General features: G+C 43.5%; 4 protein-coding genes across 5 annotated transcripts; 2 read left to right on the top strand and 2 right to left on the bottom strand.

Annotated features, from left to right (window-relative positions):
* Positions 1 to 540: 540 nt before the first annotated feature.
* On the top strand, positions 541 to 5,327 carry LOC310790102 (uncharacterized protein; the record flags this gene model as incomplete). Its single annotated transcript, XM_083651795.1, has 11 exons — positions 541 to 545; positions 1,036 to 1,089; positions 1,173 to 1,326; positions 1,430 to 1,513; positions 1,910 to 1,994; positions 2,396 to 2,842; positions 2,972 to 3,125; positions 3,925 to 4,659; positions 4,749 to 4,922; positions 5,005 to 5,039; positions 5,131 to 5,327. 11 exons carry the CDS (start codon positions 541 to 543, stop codon positions 5,229 to 5,231), a joined length of 2,028 nt encoding a protein of 675 aa, XP_083507921.1. The 3' UTR covers positions 5,232 to 5,327.
* Positions 5,328 to 5,556: 229 nt separating this feature from the next.
* Positions 5,557 to 13,138, bottom strand: pola2 (polymerase (DNA directed), alpha 2). Its single transcript, XM_083651628.1, has 18 exons — positions 12,824 to 13,138; positions 12,424 to 12,548; positions 12,105 to 12,193; positions 11,873 to 11,930; positions 11,314 to 11,423; positions 10,995 to 11,194; positions 10,750 to 10,838; positions 10,154 to 10,306; positions 8,991 to 9,053; positions 8,746 to 8,800; positions 8,495 to 8,628; positions 8,276 to 8,314; positions 8,018 to 8,091; positions 7,663 to 7,771; positions 7,353 to 7,459; positions 6,943 to 6,999; positions 6,720 to 6,846; positions 5,557 to 6,236 (listed from the first exon to the last, which is right to left on the bottom strand). Exons 1-18 carry the CDS (start codon positions 12,906 to 12,908, stop codon positions 6,084 to 6,086), a joined length of 1,827 nt encoding a protein of 608 aa, XP_083507754.1. The 5' UTR covers positions 12,909 to 13,138; the 3' UTR covers positions 5,557 to 6,083.
* A 949-nt stretch (positions 13,139 to 14,087) lies between these two features.
* mtrf1l (mitochondrial translational release factor 1-like) lies at positions 14,088 to 21,334 on the top strand. Of its 2 annotated transcripts, XM_083651459.1 has the most exons (9): positions 14,088 to 14,218; positions 14,765 to 15,094; positions 15,851 to 15,930; positions 17,307 to 17,411; positions 17,865 to 17,943; positions 18,292 to 18,455; positions 19,636 to 19,753; positions 20,545 to 20,681; positions 21,005 to 21,334. In XM_083651459.1, the coding sequence occupies exons 2-9, from the start codon at positions 14,848 to 14,850 to the stop codon at positions 21,215 to 21,217; spliced, it is 1,143 nt and encodes a 380-aa protein (XP_083507585.1). In that variant the 5' UTR covers positions 14,088 to 14,218; positions 14,765 to 14,847; the 3' UTR covers positions 21,218 to 21,334. The 2 variants fall into 2 exon arrangements, with proteins under 2 accessions (XP_083507585.1, XP_083507584.1); XM_083651458.1 differs by having other exon boundaries at positions 14,103 to 15,094.
* Positions 21,335 to 22,713: 1,379 nt separating this feature from the next.
* On the bottom strand, positions 22,714 to 27,096 carry top6bl (TOP6B like initiator of meiotic double strand breaks). Its single transcript, XM_083651794.1, has 11 exons — positions 26,995 to 27,096; positions 26,416 to 26,469; positions 26,217 to 26,320; positions 25,606 to 25,689; positions 25,469 to 25,524; positions 25,188 to 25,259; positions 24,795 to 24,990; positions 24,504 to 24,627; positions 23,776 to 23,898; positions 23,264 to 23,385; positions 22,714 to 23,122 (listed from the first exon to the last, which is right to left on the bottom strand). The coding sequence occupies exons 1-11, from the start codon at positions 27,089 to 27,091 to the stop codon at positions 22,991 to 22,993; spliced, it is 1,164 nt and encodes a 387-aa protein (XP_083507920.1). The 5' UTR covers positions 27,092 to 27,096; the 3' UTR covers positions 22,714 to 22,990.
* Positions 27,097 to 27,183: the final 87 nt, after the last annotated feature.

The following is a 27,183-nucleotide window of genomic DNA, read 5'->3' as shown; positions in this document are numbered from 1 at the left end:
TCAGTGATAACCACACGTACAACAGTTCAAAGTTGAATTCGGACATTACGGTACATTAAAACTTTATGTGGTCTCAAGAACAGCAAAGCCTTAAAAACTGTGAATATTTGTAAAGATTTAAATATTTGTATTAATGCCTGAGTTTATTCTAACATGATACCCCTGTTTGTTTGTTCTGTTTTTTTTTGTTTTGTTTTTTCTATCGAAGTGGCATGCTTTCTGTATTGATGTTAAATGTATGCTTGTTGACTTGTATGCTTTGGAATGGAAAAAAAAAAAAGTATCTTCATTTCATGCTGTAGTAGGCTACACCAGCATGCTGATCTCTGGATTGGCAGCAGCAGGTCTCCGGTTCCTCCTCCAAAGCAGGCCTTAATCCCTGTTAATCTGACAGTCTCTGAAAGCCTGTGGTGATGGCCGCACTGAAAGAGAATTCACTGTTTCCCTGGCATCTGACCCACACAGACAGAGAGACATGCAGGACTTCAACTGAACAGCGAGACCAAAGTGCACAAAAGAGGTGAGGTCCTTCATGGAGTCATGGGGTAATGGTGGGAGGTAACCACCACACCAGAATCATTCAGTAGTTACATTGACAGCCATAACAAACAAAAAAACATACAGAGAGATTAATAGTCTATGGTATTCAAAGGTTAGTTTATAGTGTACTTCATGCTATTTTTATACTGTATCATTATGAGACCATATACTGTAGTTGTCGATTTTGCTGTGATTTGTAATCTTCTAAAATGTATTAGGCTATTCTATAGTATAGTTATTTTCATGAGGGAGATCTAGGTATTCACATTTTGAATATTAGGTACTGTTGAAGCTTCTTACGAGTTCAGTTTTTGCAAGTGGTAAAATCCAGCAAGCAAATGCAATGTTAGGTCGATAGTTTGCTGTTTGGCATTGCTTGTCAACCTGTGGCTGTACTGAATGTGAGATGTGGAGATGAAGGGGAGGTGTGTGTGTGTGAGAGAGAGAGAGATCTGTGCAGTGTGCACTATGATGCTCTGTTCCTGTCTCTCACAGTGAGCCCAGGAGGATGGAGCTGCGAGGTGAAACCTTTCAGGGAGACCAGCATCTGTAAGAGCACAGACAGCAGAGCATCAATATCTGTATACGTGTGAATGCTTTTTCATCTGTGTGTCTCTGTGTGTTTCCTGCAGCAGAGCGATACACCTGCAGCGGCGTTGGCAGGGGCTGGTGGAGAGGGAGGACCAGGCCCGGCAGCACAACAGGCAGCTGTTGCAGGACTTTGACAAAGCCCAGGAAACACTGAGAGAGATGGTGGCCCGCACTGCTGCCATGAACACTATCCGGGTGCGAGAACAAACACACACGCATGCACATGCAGTACGTTAGTATCACTTTCTTCCTCTCTGACACCTTCTTGAACCTCTTGCTTGACCTTTCACCCCTACAGATGGAGTATGAGAGGTTCCTGGAGGAGAGCGCCCCCCGCTGGCAGCAGCAACTCAAGGAGAAAACGCTGTCTGCTCAGAAGAAGGTGTCTGCTCGTGCTTGTATTTTAATAGAAGCATCTATCTAAATAGGAGGAAATTTAGGGCAAGATGAAATCTTCTGGTACTCTATGAGATTGGACCCTAAGCACAAATTCTTCACCCCCCCCCCCTCGTCCCAGTTTGAAGAAAAACATTAAGATAAACTGATGTCTGATGTGGAATATGCAAAATCACAGAAAATAAGTTGTTCCTGTTCTACCTACTAATGATAATATTCTCTGTCATTCCTGTGGAAATGCATGATTCGAAGAGTACATTTGTTTCTACGTGTCTCTGAAATGAATTTGTTTACAGGTCTTATATGTAAACGACAATAGTGTTGATCCTCTAGTCTACTGTATGCCATGCCATCTGAGACAAACAATGCGTTTCTTCAACAGAAGATGGAGGAGTATTTGACGGAGTATCTGAGGATAGAAGAAGAGCAAGTGATGAGGTCCTCTGCCCAGCCTTCACCTTCACAAGGTGTGTTCTCTCTTTCGCTCTCATTTTATTATTTATTTATTTAATGATTTATTATTATTATAGTCACATTTATCAGTGTTCCCACCAGTCATGACATTTCTGGAATACTGTATCATGGAATTTTGAGGGATGTAGTCCAGACTGGGAGTCAGGGAATTTGATTCTCTTTTCAGTTTTCTCCATTGCAAGCCCAAATGTAGTGTAGACATTTTCTTGGCTGAAAACATTAAGCAATCATATTGTTAGATAATGGAAATTCTTTAACCAAGTTACAGAAATGTATGGGAAAAGTTACGTGGAATTAAGTAGATTTTAGTTCCTTGTAGTTTTGTTGTGAGATGTTTCAATAAAGAACATCCACCGTCAAGCCCATCTCACTGACATGTATTGCTGTTCCTTAGGACCCACCAAGCAGCCAAAGAAAGCTGCTGCACCTCAAGAGTACTACAGCCAACATAGCCATTTAGACTACAACCAAGATGGCTCTTCTCATCCAGGAATCCCCTCCACACACTCTTCCTGGTTGACCCAAACCCGTTCCCAGTTCGCTAGTTTTCCTAGCAGGATGTCCTGTCACTTCCAGAGTTCCTCCCATGTCCCGCGATCCTTCCACCCTCCACCTCACCCATTCCAGTCTCAGCACCTCACTTCCCCCAGCCATTGTCACTCCAGACCGACCCGGGTTGCCCCCGAGGCCGACCCTGGTGCCTGTGCTGGTGTAGCTGGGTTCCCCTCAGGTCTTCAGGCACTCTGGACCTCCATGGCTGATAGGAGCATGGGACCAAGCCCAGAGAGAGCTGGAGGAGGCAGGAGTAGTGGCTTGTGCCAAGAGCTGGATGTTAAACCAGGTGAGACTGTATAAGTCAACCTTTGCTCCTGATACGGCTGGTAGAACAGGTTCTTCATGTATCCATCGGTCTATATACTTGTCTGTTTTTATGCATTTATCTTTCTGAGCTGAGCTGTTTTCTGTCCAGTTCGTCTGCCCAGTGGTCATGGAGACAGCAGTGAGAGCAGCAGGGACTCTGGTCAGGCAAGCAGAAACAACAGCAGCAGAGAGAAAAGGAAGATGAGGGAGAAGAGAGGAAGAACAGAGCATAGCTCCACAGACAAAGAGGGCAGCTCCCATGAGTGAGTAATGATCAACTCTTCTATTGGACCTACCAGCTATTTACCTACCCATCTTTCATACATATTGTACCTACCCACCAAGCTTCCTCCATTGTACCTGCCTTTCTACCTAGTACTAACAAACAAACCAAGCGCCTCCCCAACCATCTACAGTACCACCAAACCATCCTATCATGCCTACCTTCCAAACATATGCGTCTAAGTACTAGCTACCATAATGACCCACCAACTGATCTACTTACTGTATCTTATACTCACACCAGGGTTCCTACACATTTTCAATAAAAAAAAGACATACTTTTTCCAGACCTTGATTTGTTTTGAAGATTTTGCCTGGAGTTCAGTATGATTCACGCAGATAGACAACTTGCCCCTGCTATCTAGGTTATACCACTATAGATGAAGATTGTTCTTCATCAGCATAATATGAGAGATGATTGGCAGCATTTCTACACTTTACATTTTTAATTCCATATTTCCCCCAAACCATTATGTTCTTGACTGGATTGTATTTGGGTCGGTTTTTTATATAATCCATGCTTACAGCAGCTGGGTAAGCATCCCTCTATCTGAACATTATTCTTCACATCAACAAAAGCAGTGGACTCAAAGTGGGTCGACAACAACATAAAAGCTATAAGTATGTGTATTCAACCTGAACCACATTTTCCATACTTTTCCAAACATTCTTTCCAACTCCCAAACTATTCCAGACCTGGAAATGATCAAATTAATTTTAAATATTTTTTCCAGACCTGCATATAGGATCTCTGTAACACAAGCTTACATTCTCTTTCAGGTCATCTAGCACTTCTAGTGCCGTTGTTGTTGCCTCAGCTTCAGTGGCCAAAGGCTCAGGAAGCAACACCTCATCAGAGAAAGGCAGGAGATGGAGTGGAGTTCTGTCCGTCAATCCGCCAAGGATGGAGGCCAAGCCCAGGGAAAGGACCAGGAGCAAGAAAAATCACTCAGGGAGGCGCAAGGAGAGTCCAACTACTGAGGATGAATCCTGGAGTGAAAAGACGGGGACTCAAAGTCCTGTCGACAAGTCGGAGAGTTCTACAGAGGAGTCAGGGAGCGTCAGCGTAAAGATCCAAGATGGAGGCACAGAGGAAACAGAACAGGAGAGTGGCGGCGCTGACCAAAGCAGCTCCGGCGAAAAGGACGAGGGAGAAGAGGGGCATGAGGAGGAACTGGGAGAAATGGACCATGATGTAGAGAAGGTTGCTGCTGCTGAGGAAAATGAGAGCAGCCAGGGAGATGAAGAGGAAGACAGAGGAGGGGAGGATGAAGGTCAGGGAGAGAACGAAGAGCAGTCGGACACAGAGAGTGACGAAGAGAGTGAGAACGGAAAAGGCGGTTCTGCCACTTCTCAGGATGGAGCGATAGAAGACTGTAAAGTATGTCCAGACAAGGTCGAGGAGGGTGAGGTGTCTGATGAAGAGGAGGGGTCTGATGAAGAGAGGAGTGAAGAAGTAGAGGAACCAGAGGAGAGAGATTCAGAGGATAGCATCATCACACCACAGGAGCACAGGTCAACTAATGATTTCAACAATCACGCCATGCTTTTGCTTCTGAAGGTGAGAATGGTGGAAATAACGATCAGCAATCTTTTATTTTCAGATCCAAAAATAAGATGAACAATATTCCTGAGGAAGAGGAGGCAATTGGTGATGGCGATGATGGACAAGAGGAGAGTAAGAGGGAATACTCAGATGACGACTCAAATGGATTCCAGGATGAGGACTATGACAGCATTGAAAGTCTCCTCAAACCTCAAGCAGGAACGCCGAACGAGTGAGTGGTGTTTCTACCGCTTCCTCTGATAGCAAATATCTCTTAGGTTATGCATCTGACATTTGTCATTTCTTATTTTCAGAGAAAAGGCCCTGAAAGCTGAGGACAAACCCAAAGGTATTGCCACTCATTACAATCACAAGATTAAGTAGAATTAAATAAATAAATCGATTTTTTAAATCTGATCTGTGCTCCATTTATTTTTCAGACATAAGTGAAAACTTGCAGAAAGTCTCTGTGGTGCTGGTCAGAGAGACAAAGGCAGCCCAAGACACCGACTCAGACGAGTTCGACCACTTCTATGACTAACAAAACGTGCAGGTCCTCCTGACTGTCAAAGACCTCAGAAGAAAGGACAGAACCTACCTCGGTCATTTAGGCTTGACTGCAAGGGACGACTTTGAATTCCACTATGCTACACTTGAGTTGACAAGAGAAGAGAGAAATCAGCTTAGTCTGAGCATCATAGATGAGGTTGTTTTTGGATCTTGGAAGTTTGATGGCACTCACACTGATTACCAACATTAAAGTAATCTAATCTTGAGTGTTTGTGTTCCAACAGATCTTATTCTAAATGTTGCATTATTCTCAAACATCTCTCACACTTCATTTGATTGAACTGCTGCACACGATGTCAAACAATCATGTCATTTTATTCTTGGAGTTGGTGCATTTAAGCATTCTCCACCAAAACAAATTAGCAGGCTCTCTCCACAAATGAGGCAACCACAATGGCAGAGACACACTTTTGGGTTACAGAGGAAAGGAGCATTTCAGATTTTTGGACTGTACAAAAATCTAATTGACCATACAAAACTATACAACATAATTTATTGATAAGTGATTGACGCTCCACCGCAACCAAGATGGCACTATATACAAAGTACATAACTGGTGAACAGGCCACCCGGGACACTCCTGTACAAAAATAAACCAATGGATGAGTTGTATTTTATGGTCCCGTGCATTATTACTAACATCAGCACACCTGAAGAGGGCAGTCTAGCCTCTCAGAATAGTTGATTAAATTCAAAACTCAGTGCACTCAACTCAACGTTCCAGAATGTTCCAGTGAGCAAATTGAACCCACCAAATGTTTCAGGGTCCGTCCGTACACGACAGCTCAAGTCTGAAAAGGAGCATTTAAAGAGTCCGTTGCCATTAGATCTTCACCACCTGACCGGCCAAACAGGGGCTGACTCTCTTCCCGTCCTCCAATGGGGAGCTGCGCTGGATGAGCAGCCTGCCGTAGGTCCCGCCCACCTGCCCCTTGGTCAGCCGTCCGGGATTCACGCATATGCAGCCAATCACATCCTAGAAGGCATAATGTTCAAGGAATGAAGGAAAAGATCAAGGCATGTGAGTCTTACAAAAACTCTATATAAGAGTGTGTGCACTGTGTCTTTGTCTTGATGCTTGTACTCCTTACTACACTTCAGAGTTCAGAAAATGTTCATCTTAACTTCTAGTATCGATCAGTTTTAAAATCTTAATTTTATTATCAGGGAAAAAAAGTATTTTAACGGAGATAACCCCCCCCCCTCCCCCCATGAAGCTTTACTTGTTTTAGAAATTTTCTAGAAATGACTGTCCATATCTTGAATAATTCAGAAGTCAGATCCGCTCCACTAGTATCAAAAAATTATTGATATACAGTAAGTCCATTTTCAGTGAATCCCCCCCCCCTCCCCAGTGGAATTTTAAAATGTTTCTGAAAGACTCAATACTAGATTAAATGACTCGTACAAATGGATGTCGACTCCCCCCCCCCCCCAACTTGGAACAGAAGCTCTGTACCTTGATGAAATAGCGCAGCTCAGAGGGAATGATGAGGACATCGGGGGTGAGGGGCATCTGGCCATAGCTCTGGAACTTCTCATAGTCCATGTTCACCTCCTCCGTCGGTGGGTACAGTGGGTAGTAGCTACACACACAGGACAGGGGTTGACTATGTAACGCAGCTTCAAAACAAAAGAGTAAATGATGAACTCTGGTTACATTGCTTATTTGCTTCTCCTACCTCCTCTGGGTTAGCATGTGCTTCAGGATGCGTGAGAATCGGTCTGACCCAGTAATGCTGCAACACAAACCAGTGTTTTTGAACACAACATGCATTAGAACATGTTACCAATACACAGGATCTGAAGCAACCATCCCTCCTGCTATTTGGATGATCACCAGTGTAGAAAGCTAGCTTGAAAGTCAGAGGAAAAGAAGGCTGGTGGAAAGCAGGTTTTTTTCAAGTGTGAATAATTTGAGCCAGAGATACTCTCATATCATGCTCTTTAGAATCACACTAGATATGTAATCCATTAACACATTTACATGGCGCAAAATCATTCCTGAGGGAGAAAGCCCTAGGTCTATTAGAAATTGATGGCTCAATTTGAAGCGGGGCACTTCAGTTCCCACATGCACAGATCTCCTCACCAGCTGATCTCCTCTGCGCCCATGTGGAACAGGATGTCAGTGGAGGTCAGGCCAAAAGTCACGCCCTCAATCAGCAGGGTGCAGGGGTCAGGGACCAAGGTCACACGCTACACAACACACACACACAGACAGACAAGTGTTACAGAGCGCATGTAATGTCACCAAGTGGTCAAAGTAATCTGCTACATACAGTCAGTGTTTTGCATGCGGTTAGTTATTCTTAAAGTAACTTGGAGAGAGGCGGGGGGAAATCAAGAAAATCAGCCCTCGAGATATGAGCGGCAAGCCTCGGGTCCAGTGTGTGTCTGACCTGGGCCTGGTCTTTGCTGAGGTCTGGCAGCGTGAATGGAGGCTGTGGGTAGATGAAGTGATGGTGGATGTCTCTCTGGGAGGGCACAAACACCAGCCGACAGCCAACGCTGGAGAGAGGAGAGCAGAGCCAGGCTCACACAGTGTCAGCGGTGGGGAAACACACGTTGGTGGTCTTCTTGTAGCCTAGGTAAACCCAGCCCCCACGTGACCTGCTCTCTCAGTTCCCAGTCACTAGTGACTGAGAACAGGTCTGAGAGCAGGTCACGTGGGGGATGGGTTTACCCAGGCTAGTCTTCTTGCAGTAAATGGGGACGATGCTTATTTCCCCTCTGGAGTAGCGCGAGGAGACGTACCTTTTGGTGCCTTCCACAATACTTTCGACACATCTTGAGAAGATGGCCTCAAACGTCTCCGTCACCCGGGCTTTCTGGTGGAGAAACAGTGAGATGCTCATATGAAGAAGTGCAGTGCCTCGTTATGCCTGACAGGAAGTGTAGCAGAAGTATAGCTTAGCTACAAATCAGAGATAACTCCTCCGAGGGTTTTGGGACAAAGTTGGTGAAAACAAGCATTGGTTATCTGGGGGTGAAAATAACCACTGTTGAACCTACCTCAATTTGTTCATGTTTGGAGTCCACAAATGGGCCAAGCTGAGGAAGAGAGAATAATGAAGGGTTGAAAAACACATAACATAGAGTCATGTGAGGAATGTGTGCGTATGCTATATCTATATTGGTTCTCTCTCTCTCTCAGAAAAGAGAAAGAGATATGTAGTTTGACTGTATGTGGGACAACTAGAGAGTGTGATGCAGCAGATAGAGTGAACATACCAGCAGGCAGACATCGGGACGGTCCCTGACAATCACGGTGATCAGGTCCAGGAGAGGGTCATAGGTCAGGCTGTCAGAAGGGGTGTACGGTCCACATGCCACCAGCACACTCACTGGCTCTGGAACTGCAGGTACTGGAGGTAAAGAAAACTAAAAAGGTTGTAGCCAAACTTTTATTACAGAGACTGAACACGCATCCTTACATAATCAAAAACTGCATTGAGCAGTTTCAACCTGATATCATTCCTTACCTTCATCCATCTCCTGTTTCAGCGGCTCAGAGGTGTAGAAGGGAAGAGGGACTGCCTAAAAAGAAGACAATAACAAGAGGCTACACAAACAGGCGCTTACTCAAAGTCAAGTTACTTTGTTCCATCTAACTTGGATATAGACACAAAGATTTAACAAATTAACATTATTTTAAAGACGGTATCTTTGCTTATTTTAATATGTCAGAACTTAGCAAATGTGTTAGGACAAGTAGATAGCTGCTGACCTCGTAGAGTTTAGAAGCCACCAGCTTCCTTCCTGTCGTGTTCATCCCCTCCAGCACTACCACCTGGGTGAACAGAGACAGACAGTCATGGGAATGAGTTCAACTCCAAGATAAATACTTGGCTTCAGCTGACACTAGTTCCTCAGGGAGCCAGTTTTTTTTTTATGCCGTGTGGGAAGTATTGCTGTCAGAGCTCTCGGTCAGACGCTGGAAGAGTCTCCTTCCCAGGTCCTTGGCATGCTCTGTTACTCTAGGTGGCCAGCATAACCTGCTGCACACGAACCTCAGTGCACAGGCGAATGAAAGACCACCACTCAGTATGTGTGCGTGTACAATTCCACTGCAATTAGCTGGTGCAGCAATCTTGTATACTACGCTTAATCCCACCCCCCTCAATCTCTAACATTACAAGCAGCCTATAATTAAGACAGACTTAGTTTATTTGTCCCGGAAGGGAAATTCATTTTCACTGTCCTGTACAATACAGAATCCTTACAGAAAGAACATAACATAGACAGTGGGTCATGGGTCAGAGTCATGATTGCACTCTGACAATACGTATCAAATAGTTCTGTGTCCCTAGAATATTTTTTGAATTAACAAAAAGTGCTAAATTAAGAAATTAGAGCCAGGCAGATCAACTGCCGGGGGACGTCATGGTGGCTCAGTGATTATTAGCACTGTTGCCTCACAGCCAGAAGGTTCGAACCCGGTCCGTCCCAGGTCCTTTCTATGTGAAGTTTGCATGTCCTCTCCATGTTTATGTGGGTTTCCTCCCACCATCAAAGACATGTATGTTAGGGTTAGGGTTAATCCTCCTGTCAGTGACCCTGGCCAAGACACTGGCAATTGAACTGGAGTTGGTCCCCAGGTGGTGCACTGCGGCTGCCCAATGCTCCTAGTTCTAGGAAGGTTCCTAGTAGAGGATGGGTCAAACGCAGAGGATGGATTTCCCCCATGGAGACATTAAAGGATAACTTAACTTAACTATACATGTCTCTGGGATTTTGGTCCTTTAACACAAGCGTCATACTGTAGTATATAATTATCCACTGCTGAAGTCGTGCATTCATACTGCAGGATTTCCAAACAATTAGGTAGGAAGTTGTGAAAAACTAGTGGCCACATCTGTAAGTTGATCTGATGAGGTGCCCTCTGCTCACCTGACCAGGAAACAGGGAGTATTCTCTGAGCTCTGATAGGTCAACAGGGACTTGCTGACCGCCTTGCTCCGGCCCCGCCTCCAACAGAACGGACTGAGCGTTCAGTTTTCCATTGCTGTCGCAGCACACCTGACCCAACACAGTTACACTGTCCTAGAGGTGGAGAGATACCAACACACCAAACTGACCAGTCAGACAATTATTAATTATACAAAGACAATTATTAATTTCTATGAAGTCTAAGTCAGGTGGAATGATGGAGAACACACAGAAAAAACATGTTTCTTACTAATAATAACCAGACAAGGAAGGTATTTTTTTTAATTAACTGTGGGGTTCCTTCATATATTTGCTAGACTCATTCCATGGCATATGGGGACATTTCCATGACCAATATTGGCTTGCATCCATGTTGAAAATAGAGTTTTGGTGAATTGATCATTTGAATGTCCAAGGTTTTTGCTTTGGCTAGCTAGTAGCTACAGTGACCACACCACATTGAAGTTGTTTGTGAGTATAATCAACTTTCCATGGTTTTTTCCCCTATGTAAATTTATATTTTTTCAGAACCTTTGCAACCTCCATGACCTCTGTACCTGAGCGGGCAGCGAGATGGGGCAGAACTCCTCGATGTTGTAATGAGACCTCAGCCCCTCCCCCAGCTCCTCAATCTTGTCTGTCAACACTGGGGAGGACAGATGCGCTTGGCATAATTATTAGCGATTATGTAAACAACATGTATCAATAACACTAATGCTGAAATAAATGGTCAAATATCAGTATTTCTATTCTTATTAGCTTTATGAACACAGGGGCAGGCTATTTCCTTTTCAGCTCTCACCGCTTCGAACATCACGGAGCCTCTGGAACATGAACTTGTAGCTCCAGCGGAGCGTGTCTTCAGCTCCTTCCAGCAGATCCAGCTGGGCCCCCGAGCCCGGACCCTTCCTCCCCGCCCAGCGAGTGCCCTGGACAGCCCCGAACGTAACCACCACCTCTCCTTTAGCCCCACGCTGGCTGTACTTCTGGGAGGGAGTTGCACTGCAGAGAGAGAGGAGGTGACAGAGAGGAGGTGACAGAGTTGAGTCAAAGCAAACTACACTGGAAAAATCAAATCAATCACATGGCGTTCCGGGTGTTGGTTTGTGTGGCTAATGTACTTGGGAGAGAAGCTGGCAGGAGACAGCAGCAGACTGGGGCTGGTCAGCAGAGCTGCACTCCTCTTAGAGTGGGGGTGTTCTGGGGTGGTGAGAGCACGCTTCTGAGAGCCCTACACACACACACGCACGCACGCACACGCACACACACACACCTTGTTATCCACATCCACATTTTGAATTAAAGCTTAGCCATGCTAGTGCAGATCTCATCTCAATAGAAAAGGAACTAATTTTGCAATCAAATAAAAGCATTTTTAAGTAACCTTTTAAACGGCTGCATTTGAGATTTCAGATCTAGAATGAAACAGTCCACACATGTATCTGCTCCCAAGGAATGTACATTTATTAACATCTAATATACAGGTGATTCAAGGATGCTGCTGTTCATCAGAAGATCTGATGGGAGCATATATCACTGAGCAGACTCCCTTTCATTCATGTGTTGGATGCTGATTGGGTAATGTATGTGTTGTTGAGGATTGTGATGTGTTCATGTATTTTTCAATTAGTTCTGATTTAACACCAACAATTCCTTGTCCGAGTCAAACTGGGAGCTTACCTTAGCAGGAGTCAAGTAAGAGTCTAGTAGATTCTCCTCCTCTTCCTCGGCTTTGATTCTGGACAAAATTTGTCAGGGTAACACACAGGCATACAAGACTATCTGACCAAACAATAGATACCTAAAGGAATGACTGCTGCTGGATAGTTGGATAGTGTGTGTGTGTGTGTGTGTGTGTGTGTGTGTGTGTGTGTGTGTGTGTTGGGTAGGGGGGATTCACTGTGGAGGATACAAGTCCTGCAGTGAGTGGATGTCTCTGGTTCTGTTATGTGGTTCATCCCTCTTGAAGCTCTGTTTGGATTTGCTCTTCTTGTTTAAAACCTGCCGTGGACACACACACACACACACACACACAATACACTTTTATTCTCCTAGCTAGCTGATGAGGACAGTGATACTGATGGCAGTGAGCCAAGGTGGGATCAACAATATTAGTAGCATAACCCATAGCAACTAGCAATTCAACGAAGGATTACTTCAAGCTTAGGTATGACAGACATAGACAGGCACACTTTGGACTATTCAAATAAAGTCAGTATGATTATTGTCACCTCGTGTTCGAATTGGTCCAGGGTGTCCAAGCTGAGTTTCAGTCCATTTTTAGTGGTGCTGAAGGCCACCCACTCCAGCACAATCTCATCCCCCTGTATCCTGTTACAGATACACTGCTCCAACACTGAGGACAGAGGAGGGAAGTGAAGGACATGACATGAAGGGAAAGAAAACACAAGGATGCATATGAGCAGATGAAACTGACGGATGTAATGTTTACTGACAAATCAATCAGGCATGTATGTACACTAAACGACATTAATTATATGGTCATTCACTGCCTCCGTTTATGTTTTTATGAATGACCAATTCATGATCAATGAATGACCATCTAATTAGGACTGTAATATGGACCCCCAGTACATTAATATAGTCAGTTAGCTAGCGCTACGTACTTACTCTTGTCCACTATGGATTCGTCCTGGCAGTCGATGTCGAACATTTCCAGCTCTGACTTTATGGTTTCTGCAGTGACTGCTGCCATTGCTGTGTTGTTTGTGGGCTAACGTTAGCTCCGTATGCAGTCCGACTGATTCAACAGACAGTATGATAGTCTGCTAGTTCGGCAGCTTTGCACTCACCTGCGCCAAGTCATAACAACTCTGAGTTAATCTCTGGACAGACTTTTAGTTTTTTGTCTGTTTGTTTAACCGATGGGTTCCCAGATTGACTCTGAGTAAGCAGCAACGTTAAATTAATTGCTGTCCCTCTGCACTTCATTTGCCGCGAAAAACTCCTGCTGTCGGGCGGCCGGAATTTACGTCATGGCCAAAACAATGTAAGCGGAAGTCAGAACCACCACAACTTCGAGATATAACTTTCAAAATAAAGCCATTGTTGATGTGAGGAATCCCTCTATCCAAAGAGCATCTCAAACAAACAGTCCAAAGCGCTCCTTCTCAAACAATAAAATGTTACATAATAAATAAATAAAATATGGAATGTTTTACACAAGATATTCACAAAGCGATCTTCTCAAGAGATGTTGTTTTGTTTTGTTTTGTTTTGTTTTGTTTTGTTTTGTTTTGGAGTGTGATTGCGACAGTTTGGGTAGAGGTAGGGTAGATGTGCAGGTGGCACTTGGCAAGATGGAGTGTCGGAGCATCATTAGCGAGAGGATTAGTCGGCAGTGGCAGCAGGAGTGGGAGGGTGACCATAAAGGGAGGAAACTATACAGTATCCAACAATCTGTGAGAGCTGGTAGCAGGGTGAGCATGCCTAGGTCAGATGACATTAAACTGACCAGGCTTAGATTAGGGCATTGTGGGCTGGCAAGTGGGCTGATGATCATGGGGAAACATAAAGATGGCAAGTGTGAGCATTGTGGAGTATTGGAAACTGTGCAGCATGTACTGTTGCAATGTTCACACTATGCCGAGGAAAGGAGGGAATTATTTATTGAGCTGGGCAAACTGGGAGTTAAAAGCTTTTCCCTTAAAACACTGTTGGGTGATGGGGTGGCACAAATAAATAGTGTTAGGGAAGTAGTTCGCTTCCTTGTAGCTACAGACCTGTATCAGAGGATATAGGTCAATGTGCAGTGACGTAGTTTAACAGTGTGAGGCAGCAATGCACCAACCCGTGCCTAGTCTGCCGGAAATCTAAAGAAGAAGAAGATTGCGACTGCGCATGTGCGTCACATTCAATATGTCTGCGCCGTTCAGCAAAGTGGTACAGCAGTAGCAATTCATATAACTGCCTAAATATTACATTTATAGTTGGTGTTAGGACAGTTTGTGACTGAAAACAGTTTAGTTACAGTCAAACCAGTGTTTCCACCCGACGGAGCCGGAGGTGTGTTATTTTAACCTTACCTCCAGATCACAGGCTTAGCTAAGATAACGTTAGTTAACGCTAGCGTTGGCTAACTGAGCGACGTTGTTTTGTCGTTTGAACCGTGGCCTGAAACAGGCTAGCTTGCTAACATTAATTTGTGTATGTATGCTAATTTAATCGGAATCGACAGCATTGGTTCGCCTGTAATCTCACAAGTTTCTTCCACACCATGGCCTGCAGGTGGCGGTAGCGAGCAGTGGGACTAGTTATAAAAGTTGACATTTCACTGAAGAGTTATCTTACAATGTATGACGAATTGAAGAGTGGCTTCTTATGATAAATATCAAATTGACCGTTTTTTTAATTGAGTTTGGCGCGATGTATGAGTGTCAAGCTATATCAGGATCTATTTGTGCCACATAGTAGGCCTAACCATTCCAACCAAAGCTACTTGTACAATGGCTTACAGACGAGCTGTAAAGCTGATTCCAAGAGGAAAGGAGTGTGTCTTTAGTCTGTTGAGACCTTGTTGTCAAAAGTTACCAAATGTCATATTTGGACAAGGCAGCCAAGCTGGTCTGTGTGCTGGACTTCATCACCAACCACCTAGTCAATGGAGAAACACCACCAGAACTCTGCACACTGGCATGCCATTGATGGCGGTCAGCCTACTGTCAGTGGATGAGCTTTTTGCTAGCAGGTCTCTGCAGGCCTATCTGAAGAATATGGAGGCGGAGTACACTGAGTGTTTGGAAGCAGGCAGCAGCGGGGTGTCTGAGGAGCAGCTCAGAGCCCAGAGGACCAGAGTTTCCCTGTTGGCTCCGCTGGTCCACAGCATCAGAGAGCTGGACCACAAGCACAGGGACATCACTGAGACAGAGTCACTCCTGACAGGTGAGACACACTGCTGATCACATCGTGGTTGGTTTCAAGCAGTCATTCTCAACCTTTTATTTCCCACATCAGGGGCCGCTAATTTAGTCTACATTCGAGCCACAGTCCCCCCATTTGATGAGATTTTGTCTCTCAAACCTACATCTAATATTTATATTTTTAACTATGATTTTGTCCAATTTCCCATGAATATCTGTATTGCAAGTAGAGAGATAACAGAGAAGATATGTTCAAAACAGTCATTCTTCTATATCCTCTAATTGTGTGAAGTTCTTCTAAATGAAGAAATGGTGAAGTTTCATGCTTCATCAGTTTGATGGGGACCCTCTGGAGCCTCCTCAAGGACCCCTGGTGGTCCCCAGACCCCACGTTGAGAAACACTGGTTTAAAGGTCAGCATTACTGATTCATCTGTCGATTATTTTCTCGATTAATCGATCAGTTGCTTGGTCTATAAAATGTCACAAAATGGTGAAAAATGTCGTATCACTTCTTCCCAAAAGCCCAATATAACATCCTCAAATATCTTCTTTTGTCCTGACCAACAGTCCACAACCCAAAGATATTCAGTTTACTGTCATAGAAGACTAAAGAAACCAGAAAATGTGTGTGTGTGTGTGTGTGTGTGTGTGTGTGTGTGTGTGTGTGTGTGTGTGTGTGTGTGTGTGTGTGTGTGTGTGAGAGTGAGAGTGTGAGTGACATGAAGACTGATGCATTGTGGGTAATTTTGTCTTTATGATACTGTGCCTCCTGACAGATGAAGACCCGGACCTGCGCGAATTGGCCGACCTGGAGAGAGAAGCCTGTCTGAAAGATATTCAGGCTCTCAGGCAAAAGGTAGAAATAATGATGCATAATTGTATTATTATTATTATTATTATTATTATTATTATTATTATACAGCACCTTTCTTAACAAGGTTACAACGTGCTTTACAATAAAATTCTACAAGAAAATAAATCGGAACAGTAAAACACCAAATGCAGATAATAGATAAACTAATACAACAAAGGTAAGAGGAAGCAACAAGTAAGCATCAAAGGACGGAGCTGAAACAAACGCATACTGAAGCAGGAAACAGCATGATGTTAAGACATTTTTGTTTAAAATGTGTGATAAAATGATTTAAAAGATGATAACTAAGCAAAATTGACATTAATTATAATAAACATATTAAAAAGGCCTTATATGTATAAAAAAACAAGCGTGAATTCGCAATACTGTAGCTGCAACCACATATGCACATTTCCTAAATGCAGGATGGCAGGGATAGCCCAACCTACTCTGCTTCTGTCACCCTGCATTTCGGAATTTGTCCCCCCCACGCCTCCTTTTAGCCAATAGCCATGAAAACAAACACATCTTCACACACACACACACACACACACACACACACACACACACACACACACACACACACACACACACGACCTCCATGCCAAATTTCAGCCTACTAGGGCAAAAGCTGTGGAAGCCAAAGGGTGGTGAACTTTTTGTCGACCGACTGACAGAGTGACCTATAGAGCTGCTGGTCGCAGCTAAAAAGGCCAAGTATAGCATCAGCATTTCATGTGTTTTCGTGACAAATGTAACCATTGTAAGCATAGATTACATGGTTTATATATTATACAATCTGAAAGCAATGCTATATTTTCACTATTGCTCTAATGCATTTTCACCAACAATCGCATCTAAAATATAGCAGTGACCTGACTGCAGCTGTGAGGTTTGAACTGAGGTAAGATAACCAAGATGACGTTTTCTGTGACTAGGATAGGTTCAAAGTAGATTTAGGAAAAAGAGAGGATTTAATATAAACCGGTAAAAACACACTTACAGAATTCATTCACAATAGTGCATAATTTAAGATCTAAGTATGCATATGAATTCACTCACAAAGTAAAAAAAAATGTATGCTAATAATTTTGCACTGTGACCTTTGGATCTCATATTTTACCTTGTAACACTCTGCTCTTTTCTTTTTTTATCCATTTTATGTAAAGCACTTTGATTGCCTCTGTGTAAGAAATGTGCTCTACAAATAATCAAATATCAAAATTGCCTTAATATCAAACCACAAGCTAATAAAAGACCATTCAGTTTGTTGTTTGTTGTTCTGTCTATCTTCCCGTCTTCTTTGTTGCACTTCTTTCACTCACTTATCACATCCGTCCCGCCTACCTGTCTGTCACTCAACCTGCTGGACCAATCAGATCCTGGATCTGCTGATCCCTGAGGAGGAGGCAGACCTGAGCGACCTTGTCCTGGAGCTCACAGCCGGGGTCGGAGGTCAGGAGGCCATGTTGTTCACCGCCGAGGTCTGGAGCACGTCTCATTATCATTATTATGATTATGATTAATAAAATAAAAACCACATTAGATTAAATGTTAATGATCCACATGGGAAATTGTGTTTTTGTTATGGAATTTGTGGACTATCCATGGAGTTTTTGACAGGTAGGGAAAGTCTGGGAATTTGATAAATCCTCCAAGAAAGTTTGTTTCACACATTCATTGCTTTAGATTGTAGTTTTCAGCCTAAGTGGTGTGGAAACCAGACCGTTCACCCCTTAGAAAAGAACAACAACCTTAACCAATATTTTAAAGTAATGGAAATCCCATAGACTTCTTTATGGAAAATCATGGAATTCTACATCACAGCCACAGTGGGGAATTGAAAGGGAGTGAAAGAGAGATTTGTTTTTATTAAAAAATAATACATTTTCTTTCTGAATGCCTTAAAATGAAGGTGTATCTCCTGCCCTCTGCAGGTGTTCCAGATGTACCAGGGCTTCGCTCAGCAGCATGGATGGGCCTTTGACGTCCTGGAGTACATGACCAGCGAGATAGGTCAGTGGACACACACACACACACACACACACACACTGATTATAGAAATCAAACTCATGATGCTCTTACCAAGTTTGTATCCTATTAAAACCATATTGCATTGAAAAGTCAGAGCTATTTAGTTTTCTTAGGCATTAAATTGATACTGGACTCTTGGTTTGTTCTGACTTGACTTGCTGTTTAGACTTGGGACTTGAGATTAATGACAAAGACAAGTCTACATGTAGATTGGGACTTGGTCAAATATCTGGCTGAGAGAATATAACATCTTGTGACTGTACAGTATTTCTATTTGTAACCTAAATCAGTGTTTTGAAATCTTGGTACTGATGGGTGTGGTGCGTCCAGGCGGTCTGCGTCATGCCTCGGCCGGCATCAGCGGCTCTCACAGCTACAAGAGGATGAAGTTCGAGGCCGGAGTCCATCGAGTCCAGAGGGTCCCCAAGACAGAGAAACAGGGCCGCATGCACACCTCCACCATGACCGTGGCTGTCCTGCCTCAACCCACTCAGGTACGGCTTCCACTGGAATGTCCTACTCAAGTACTGTTACTTTTTTTTAACCTTTATTTATACAGGGGGAGTCTCATTGAGAGCAATGCTCTCTTTTTTCAGGAGCGCCCTGTTCACATTCACACACACACATTCATAAATTAAGCTGACCAGTACAACCACAGTCTGATCTGCTGGCCACTGATCAGCTCCACTGGAGCGGTTGGGGTTAAGGGCCTTGCTCAAGGGCACCTCAGTGGTGGTAATGAGGGAGGTGCAAGCGCTGCCTTTTCTCTTTCCCCACCCAGATTTATCCTGCCGGTCCTGGGGATTGAACCAACGACCTTCCAGTCACAAGCTCACTTCTCTAACCTTTGGGCCACCACTGCCCACATTGATGATATTTTACTTAAAAAGAAGTACTGGTTTAAAAATCGACTTCTTCTAACTAAAAAGTGTCTAGTCATTTCAAATCTTTCCCCGTACTTTCTGGTACAATGACCCAGACTCCCCACACAGGGATCTTTAAGGGAGATTAGTTCATCCAAAAATTAAAATGTAGTGATTATCTACTCACCCCCATGCCGATGGAAGGACGGGGGAAGTTTTTTAGTCCACAAAACATTTGTGGAGTTTCACAGCAAAACACAATTCTCCTCAACAATTTAAGTGGATGGGGTCCAACTTTCAAATGTAAAAAAATAAAATGCCTCCATACTGCTCACCTGGCATAATCCAAGTCTCCACAAGCCCTGAGATGCCAAGTTGACATTAAAAGACATCAAGGTTACAGCTGTGAAGCAGTGATATACACACAGTGAAGCATCTGTGATGTTATACTGAAATATTGGCACAGCTGGAATGCCTCTTGTCCAATCAAATTGCTTGGCCGGAACTGTTAATATAATATTGTATAATATATATAATATTATAATATATAATATTGTTGTATAGCCCTGATTTACGGTGTTGTTACAAGCAACAGTGTGGGGCAGTAGTTTTGTTGTTCTGCTTGTCTGCTATTAATGTTGATGAAAGGTAGGTGTGTGTGTGTGTGTGTGTGTGTGTGTGTGTGTGTGTGTGTGTGTGTGTGTGTGTGTGTGTGTGTGTGTGTGTGTGTGTGTGTGTGTGTGTGTGTGTGTGTGTGTGTGTGTGTGTGTGTGTGTGTGTGTGTGTGCGTGCGCACTTGTGTCCCTTCCAGATCTCGTTCACGATCAACCCGAAGGACCTGAGGATAGAGACTAAGAGGGCAAGCGGAGCTGGAGGTCAACATGTCAACACCACAGACAGCGCAGTGAGAATTGTCCATCTGCCTACAGGTAAACATTATAAAACACTGGTAAAGACACTCTGTTTTCATAGAAAGATGATATTTTATAGTTTGTTTTAAGAAAGAGGGATCTGATTTGGATTTGGGCTACTTTTGATCCATCCCTAAATGTCAACAGTACTTGCCTACTTAAGTTAAACTTAAGTGTTGAGTGCACTATAGGCTACACTACCTGATAGCCCAAATTAATTATAAACATAAAAAGCTATATGCAGCATATTTTTAACCTAATTTTACTGAAATGATAACAGACTCAGAGCTGACCAGCGTGCACCTGTCCATATTCAGCTGCGATGTGAAACAGCTGTCAGAAAGCGTGTGAGATATGGTTATGTACTGTAGCACTGTGGCATGGCTAATGTTAATTCCAATCAATCAGACATGCCTTTGCTTCTTTGACTCATTGCTTGACAAAGATCCTGGTGGATCAAGATGTTGCACAAAAAAACAAAAAAAACACTGATTGGAGCCTCCAGTGGGCAGACTTTCCTTTATTATATTGACTCTTTTGTCCAGCTGCCTGTAACGTTTTCTCCTGAATGTGTGCATATTTTTCCTCTGCAAGTTTAATTAGTCATCAGAAAGGAGCGCGAGACAATAATTACTTTTGCGAGCTCAAGCGAGCCCAGATCTATTCCAGTAACATTTAGCTAGTTGGAGCATTGACTCCACTTAAGTCATCCACTAGTCCCACAAAGTAGTCGACTAGTTGATTAATTGAGGGAGATATATAATTTTTTCACCTAATAAAAATGATAAATTCTTGTGTGTGTGTGTTAGGCGTGGTTTCGGAGTGCCAGCAGGAGCGCTCCCAGTTGAAGAACAGGGAGAAGGCCATGAAGATGCTGAGAGCCAAGCTGTACAGCATGAGGCTGGAGGAGGAGACCAGCAAGCGCTACAACCAACGCAAAATACAGGTATTTCACGGTATTGATTTTTTTCACCCTTTTAATAAACGTAATAGAGCCCATTTAATATATTGCTTTGAAGAAAAATGTTGCTTTATTGAACTGAAATTCAAACTAAACTAATATGAAAATGTTTAGACAAGGATCCTCCATTATTAACGTATTTGTAGTGCCGTGCATATTGCACAAAATATCGAGGGCACGGTATTACAGGAAAAGCTTACTAACCATGGTTTCTTGATATTGTGGTATCACACGGTTATTATTACATCCCTATGCACAAATGAATACACAATTCAGCCTCAGATTTCAACTTCCTCCTCCTCCTCCAGATTGGCAACAGAGGCAGATCGGAGAAGATCCGGACCTACAACTTCCCCCAGGACCGGATAACGGACCACCGGATCGGGATGACAGTGCACGATGTCCGCAGCTTCCTGCTGGGAGAGGAGCTGCTGGAAGAGATGAACTCCTCGCTGCATGACTTCTCCAACCAGGAGGCACTCCTGGAGCTGTTGGGAGAGAACCAGCACGAAGGCTCCTGAACTTCAGCCAGGCTGTCTGGCTGCATCCTGTCAGGCTGAATGTAGGGGTGTCAAAATTAATCACTTCATCGATGCATCGCGATGCGGACGTGTCGCGATGCATCAAATCTTGACAGATACTCGCTGAATTGTTTGTTTAAATTTATGTTCACATTCAGATTTTAAAGCACTTTCTAAGTAAAAAATGGAGTTGATATTTATCTGACTGCTTGTATTGATGAAAAAGTAGCCATGTGCAGTAATAATATAGAAAATTGAGGATGTGATACTTGATACTTGGAGCTGCAATACTTTGAGATGTATCGTGGAATCGAATCGAATCATTGGCAGATTAATTGTAATCGCATTGAATCGTGAGGCCAGTGAAGATTCACAGCTCTAGCTGAATTGCAAGGAAACTTCCTTCTGCTGTCATGGTGAAGGTATTGCCCTCGTCCTGGAATATTGTTCATTCCCATCTAACTTCAAAGTCTGCAGAAAAACTGGGAGAAAAGTACCATGAGGGATTTTGGGGTGGCGCTCCACTAGTCTCACAGTAGCCAGCCGTAGATAGATATATACGTCTGGTGCACACCTGTTGAAAAGTGGTTAAGGACCACCCCATAAGACCAAAACAAAATGCATGACAAACATCAGCCAATCAGATTTCCCCAGGGGATTTCTCCTGGCAAAATCCGGAAATGCTGACTTGTGATTCGGCCCTTGTGATTCGGCGACCCTCTGTCGCCGTAACCGTGCTGACGTAAGATGTTGGGTCTGATCACGTGATACTAATGCTGCACAATTAATCGGAAAACACACAAACACAAAGGGAAATCGCAATGTGAACAACTTCAATTTCCAAATCGCATGAGGCTGCATTTATTATATCAGTGGTGGTGGCTGCTCAAAATGGACTCCTAAACATGGTATTCTGCTGCTGAGCCCAATTCTAGCCTGTAAATTCATTTAATTTACAGCACTTTGGAAAAATAACTTTCATTGTATTCACATGGAGCAAACCTTAACCAAAACATCAGTTTCATTCAAATGATTATTGTTTACTGAAAGATCAAAAATATAGAAAAATCTGTATCTGTATACTGCTTTGCAATTTATATTGCCACTGCACTCTGCAAAAATAATCACAATAAATGTGATTGGCAATATTGTGCAGGAGGAGGGGGGCACTGTCGGAGAAAATGCAACATCCTCAGATTTCATTCCTGGTCTGTTCATCACTGTCAGGATGTTTTTCCTTCTGTGAAAGTAATGAATGAACATAGGGTTAAATTAGTTCAGTTTGAAGTCAGTGTAAGAAGTGGAGTGCTGATGTGGTCACTGTTTGGTGACTGTGAGCAATGATCAGCACTTGAACGTCCCACTCACCTGTGCAGAGTAGCATTTTCCCTTGGGAATGCATTTCAGTGAGGTCACCCTCCTCAGTGATTCATGGAGGGATGCCGAGAGCTCACGAGTGTCACGTACCTGGGATGCCGACATGTTTGAATACTTAACTTATTAAAGTGATTTAATTTTAATAACACACATAGCACATCTCAAGATGAGTTTATGAAACAGTCAACCAACACCACTGCCCCCCACTTGCTATCTGTAGTGATGCTGCTTACTTGATTTTATTCTGAGAACCTGGTCATGGACATGTTTCCGAGTTGAGTTCACAGTTCAACTTTTGAATTTGGCCTGTTTACATTTATTCATAACAAGGCTAATACCGCAGCATCTAATGTGAGTGCGTGACTGTTCATGAGTTCCAGTAAATGAAAGGATAGATTATATTGCTTTGTCCCATACCTTCATGCTGTCCAGACAGGCGCCTCTGAAGCCCGCGTTACTGCTACAGCTCACAACACTGATTGCAGAGTTAAGCATCACCTCATGGGCTGAGCCCAGCTTCTTTTGGTTCTGATGTACAGTAGCACACATACAACACCAAAACACACACTATTAGCTCAACTGTACATCATACAAAGCCACACTTTTAAACAGAGATTTCTAACGGGCAGTTTGTGTGTCTGTGTCTGTGTGTGTGTCAGATTGGCTTGCCTTGCTTGTCTGAATTTGGGCTTTCAGCGAGTTCTTTATCTCAGTCTGAAGAGCAGTTGTCACCGCCTGCCTGTTGTTGTTCAGAATATCCTCCAGGTGGAGCTCTAAAAGCTCCTCTGTGGCTGCAGGAGGTTCACAAACATCCCTGTCATTAGTACTGCACATTGTAGGATGGATATTGTCATGGTCTATCTTGTTATGCTCTTCTACTGTCAATACATTGTACATAACTGTGTATATACCGTGTAACTTATGTTATACATTAAAACTATGGTAACTTGACCTGTGACTCTACATTTTGAGAGTATTGTACTGTGATATACTTTAGCATCAATCAACTGTGAGCTCTACTTCTCTGCTGCAGGTGACAGTAACATGTATATATCTTACAAATGCAGAAATCAAAGTATGGCTTTGGAAAAAAGTGTGAAATATGAAGGAATTGCCAACTTCAACTCAGCAAATGAGAGGGTGGAGGCTCTGTGCTGTCGCTGCATGCAGCTCTCTCTCACCCATCACATCAGTGAGCTGGGAGGTGAAGGGGTCGCTGTGCTGCAGCAAGAGAAAAAGCCTGAGAGTCTGCTGCACCAAGGCAACACTCCATCCTGCTTCTGGCTCCTCACCGTTTCCCTGCTCTACGGTGTACACAATGCCACCGCTGTGCACAAGATCTGCAGAGGAAGTGTAATATATATATTTGTTATTTTTTTGCATGGTCAAATTCAGAAGGAAATTGGGGGGAAAACATAACTACCATTTATAATAACGTTCTGTTTCTCAACAGTGGATAAACTGCAAGTCTACAATGGTTGAAGCCACATGGGTATGTCATCGGGCTGTAATACTGTGGTATAAACGGTTGGGTTGGGCAGGATATTGTTATAACCACTTCATTTTCACTGATCGTCTTGTCAAAGTATGTTTGGAGAAAATAACCGTGTTGTGCTCAACTGTTTCAGTCCTGAGTAAACAAAACCTCTTATATGCATGATAGAGAAGAAGACAATATTACAGTGTCCTTTTTTGTCTGTATTAACTGCAACTGCAACTCTATGTTGTGTAATTTAGGTGAAACCAACATCTTATTACAATGCAAAACCAAATTCGGATAAATCAGGCCAATACCTGTACCCTGTCCCATACCATTATCTTAGCATGATGATGATGATGATGGCTAACTCAAAAATGACCCCAAAAATGTATTAAGACCATCAGTATGTAGTAGTATGTAGCCAGCGACCTGTGGAGGAGGAGCAGTGAAGGGCCTGCAGGCCCAGCTCCTGACAGTCCAGGTGAGCAGGCAGGTGGTGGAGGAAGGCTGAGGGGCCTGGGACAGGGACGTTACTGGGGCTGTACACCAACACCTGGCCACATGTGGAGTCAAGGAAGAGTGTGTGCTTATGTGTCCTTGTCTGTGTGTGTGTGTGTGTGTGTGTGTGTGTGTGTGTGTGTGTGTGTGTGTGTGTGTGTGTGTGTGTGCGCGCGCGCGCGCACACCCATACCACATGACACAATGAGTAACAAAGGATATTTCTATGTGAGTGAGTTGGGTTGCCAGGTTGGGGTACTGCAGCACACACGGGCTGAGCAGGGCGACTAGCTGGAGGCTGAGCTCCCCGTACAGGCCTCGGTCCATGGCTGCTGGGGGGATGCTGAGTGGCAACCTGGCTCCCAAGACAGGGTGCCCCCCCTCACACCAGGCTTCTTTCCCCACACACGCCGGAGGCCTTGAAACAATGGAGGTGAGAATCACTGTTTGAATCTCACAGACACAAATGCATACATACTCCAGTGTTTCCCATTTTGTTGTCGGTGGCTGAGGATAATATTAGTTTTGAGTCCACACCTGTAAGTGTATTGCTTTTTCTACTCTAGGTGCACACATAATCACAGGTGTATTAATATGAACATCAGTGCTACTGACTGTGTACTGCAGGCGACATCCAAGACCACTGGTGGTTGGTCTCTCTGCACAATTTTACCCTGGATCTTCACACTGCAAGAACACATGCATAATGTTATCACTCTACAAAATGCACATCAAGTTCTATGAACTTGATGAACACATCAAGTTCTATGAACATGATGTGAAGAAGTAGAAGAAGGTGGTTAAATTCCTGAGATTCTTGCTACACTGACATTAGGTAATGATTTACTCAGAGAGGAAGCTATAATGGCATAGCAACACACAGTAGGCCACCATACCTAAACACGCGTTGGACGTTCTCCTGATCTGATTTGAATGTGAAGTGGATTTTAACCTGCACAAAAGATGAGGACAGTCAACATTTTGGCAACAATCTGTTAAAGCATGTGAATGTGGATGACTCGTCCTTTCCTACCCCTGTGTTAGCCAGACTCAGTCTGTGTAGGAATGCCTCTGCATGAGAACGCCACTCTGGACTCAACTGCCTTGCGTCTCTCACCTGCACAGCAGAGATAACACATTGTTCAGATAACAGGCTCGCTGATCATAAATCACTTCTGTAAGGCTATACTGTATGGGAAATTCAAAATTCTCAATAGTAGATGTAATAATGTTAATGGGTTTTTAGTCATATTCACATTATGTTCAAATGCAGGGGTCAGCCAATTACTTCCTATTGTGTTTACACATCCTGTGACTTATATTGTGTTCATTGTATTAACTGTGGCCAACACTGCTGAGGGGCTTTAAGGTGTGAGCAGCCAGTGAGTCAGACTGACCAGGTAAAACAGACGGCGTTTTGAACAGGAAGTCGTAACACAACTGGGTCAAGTGGGTGGGGCTACATAAGGTGAAAGGGTCCAAGTTAGTTACAATCAGTGGCATTTTTGGAATAATTCCAGTCTTCCTTATCCTTTCTTAGAGCACCATCTTACAAATTATGATAGGAATTGAACTGTAGTGAAGCCAATGTGATGTTTCTACAGGATATGTGTTTACATTATAATGTTCAAGGACAACAGTCACCTGAAAGGAGAGGAGAAATCGGAGGGAACCGTGTATGTCAGTGAAGGCACACAGCTCCTCTGGGTCAGGCTCGGCACAGGGACACAGGTGTAACTGATGTAATTCTGTGAGGAATGACGCCGCAAAAAGGCAAACAAGTGATGCACTGAATCAGAAGATCTGTGTATGTGTGTGTACATACATGTACGTACATACATACCATGTCGGAGTGCTTCCATCTTAACAGCTCTACACCATGGACCAGCAGCTGCAACTGTACCACAAATGGTAACACTGTTAGTTGTGGGGCTACTAGGAACATCTGGGAGAATTTAGCGGATGCTGAAGCTTTTGGGGAGGGCGGGGGTTACTGTGGTAGTCTATTTGCATTACCCTCTTTGGAACAAGAAAACAAGTGTTTAACTGATGACAACTCCATGACTCATTCTTGGCCCAAACATAGTGAAACTTACACAGATGAAAACAGTTTGTTCCAGAAACCAGATGTTTGGACATTTGACATAGTTGGACCCATGAGTTGGACAGGTCATGGTGTCAAACCCGACGGCCATTTTTAAGCACTTGGCCCTCTAGGGCAGTGATCTTCAACCTTTTTCATAGTAAGGACTCCTAATGTAGTATAATTAGCCCCAAAGAGCTAGCCTGGTAACGGCTTTAATTAATTTCAATAATTGTAGGTAGAGAGATGCCAAAATAGGCTACATTGTATTAACTTATTGTAAATGAAATAACGCTAATGGTGTTTTCAATTAACGCTACAGTAATCAATTTGCATTACCAGTGCAGTTTTGGCTTTGGTTGTTAGCGCCTGGTCCAGTCCACAGTAGCACCAGAAGTCCTCCTGCACTCTGTCCTTTCTGCTGTCTCAGAAGCATCAGTAACCTGACGACCTGAAAAGGCAATTATTACAAAGACCAATTGCTGGCAACTTTGACATTAGCCTAATTCGCTAGCATTAGATAAATTA

This window comes from Poromitra crassiceps, assembly GCF_964638095.1.
Source record: "Poromitra crassiceps genome assembly, chromosome: 15".
Classification (NCBI taxonomy): domain Eukaryota; kingdom Metazoa; phylum Chordata; class Actinopteri; order Beryciformes; family Melamphaidae; genus Poromitra; species Poromitra crassiceps.
Note: the sequence above shows the minus strand (reverse complement) of the source record. Positions and strands in the feature narration are given on the sequence as shown.

What these genes read in the sequence shown, in the direction of transcription:
- pola2 (XM_083651628.1), bottom strand. Translation starts at nt 12,908, where the DNA reads ATGGCAGCAGTCACTGCAGAAACCATAAAGTCAGAGCTGGAAATGTTC. An exon ending in CGAATCCATAGTGGACAAGA is followed by an intron (nt 12,549 to 12,823) that starts GTAAGTACGTAG and finishes CTCTGTCCTCAG; the next exon opens with TGTTGGAGCAGTGTATCTGT. An exon ending in CCAAACATGAACAAATTGAG is followed by an intron (nt 8,092 to 8,275) that starts GTAGGTTCAACA and finishes TTTCTCCACCAG; the next exon opens with AAAGCCCGGGTGACGGAGAC.
- mtrf1l (XM_083651458.1), top strand. Translation starts at nt 14,659, where the DNA reads ATGGCTTACAGACGAGCTGTAAAGCTGATTCCAAGAGGAAAGGAGTGT. An exon ending in GACAGAGTCACTCCTGACAG is followed by an intron (nt 15,095 to 15,850) that starts GTGAGACACACT and finishes GCCTCCTGACAG; the next exon opens with ATGAAGACCCGGACCTGCGC. An exon ending in TCCTGCCTCAACCCACTCAG is followed by an intron (nt 18,456 to 19,635) that starts GTACGGCTTCCA and finishes TGTCCCTTCCAG; the next exon opens with ATCTCGTTCACGATCAACCC.
- top6bl (XM_083651794.1), bottom strand. Translation starts at nt 27,091, where the DNA reads ATGCTTCTGAGACAGCAGAAAGGACAGAGTGCAGGAGGACTTCTGGTG. An exon ending in GATGGAAGCACTCCGACATG is followed by an intron (nt 26,321 to 26,415) that starts GTATGTATGTAC and finishes CATTCCTCACAG; the next exon opens with AATTACATCAGTTACACCTG. An exon ending in CCAGCTCACTGATGTGATGG is followed by an intron (nt 23,386 to 23,775) that starts GTGAGAGAGAGC and finishes AACCTCCTGCAG; the next exon opens with CCACAGAGGAGCTTTTAGAG.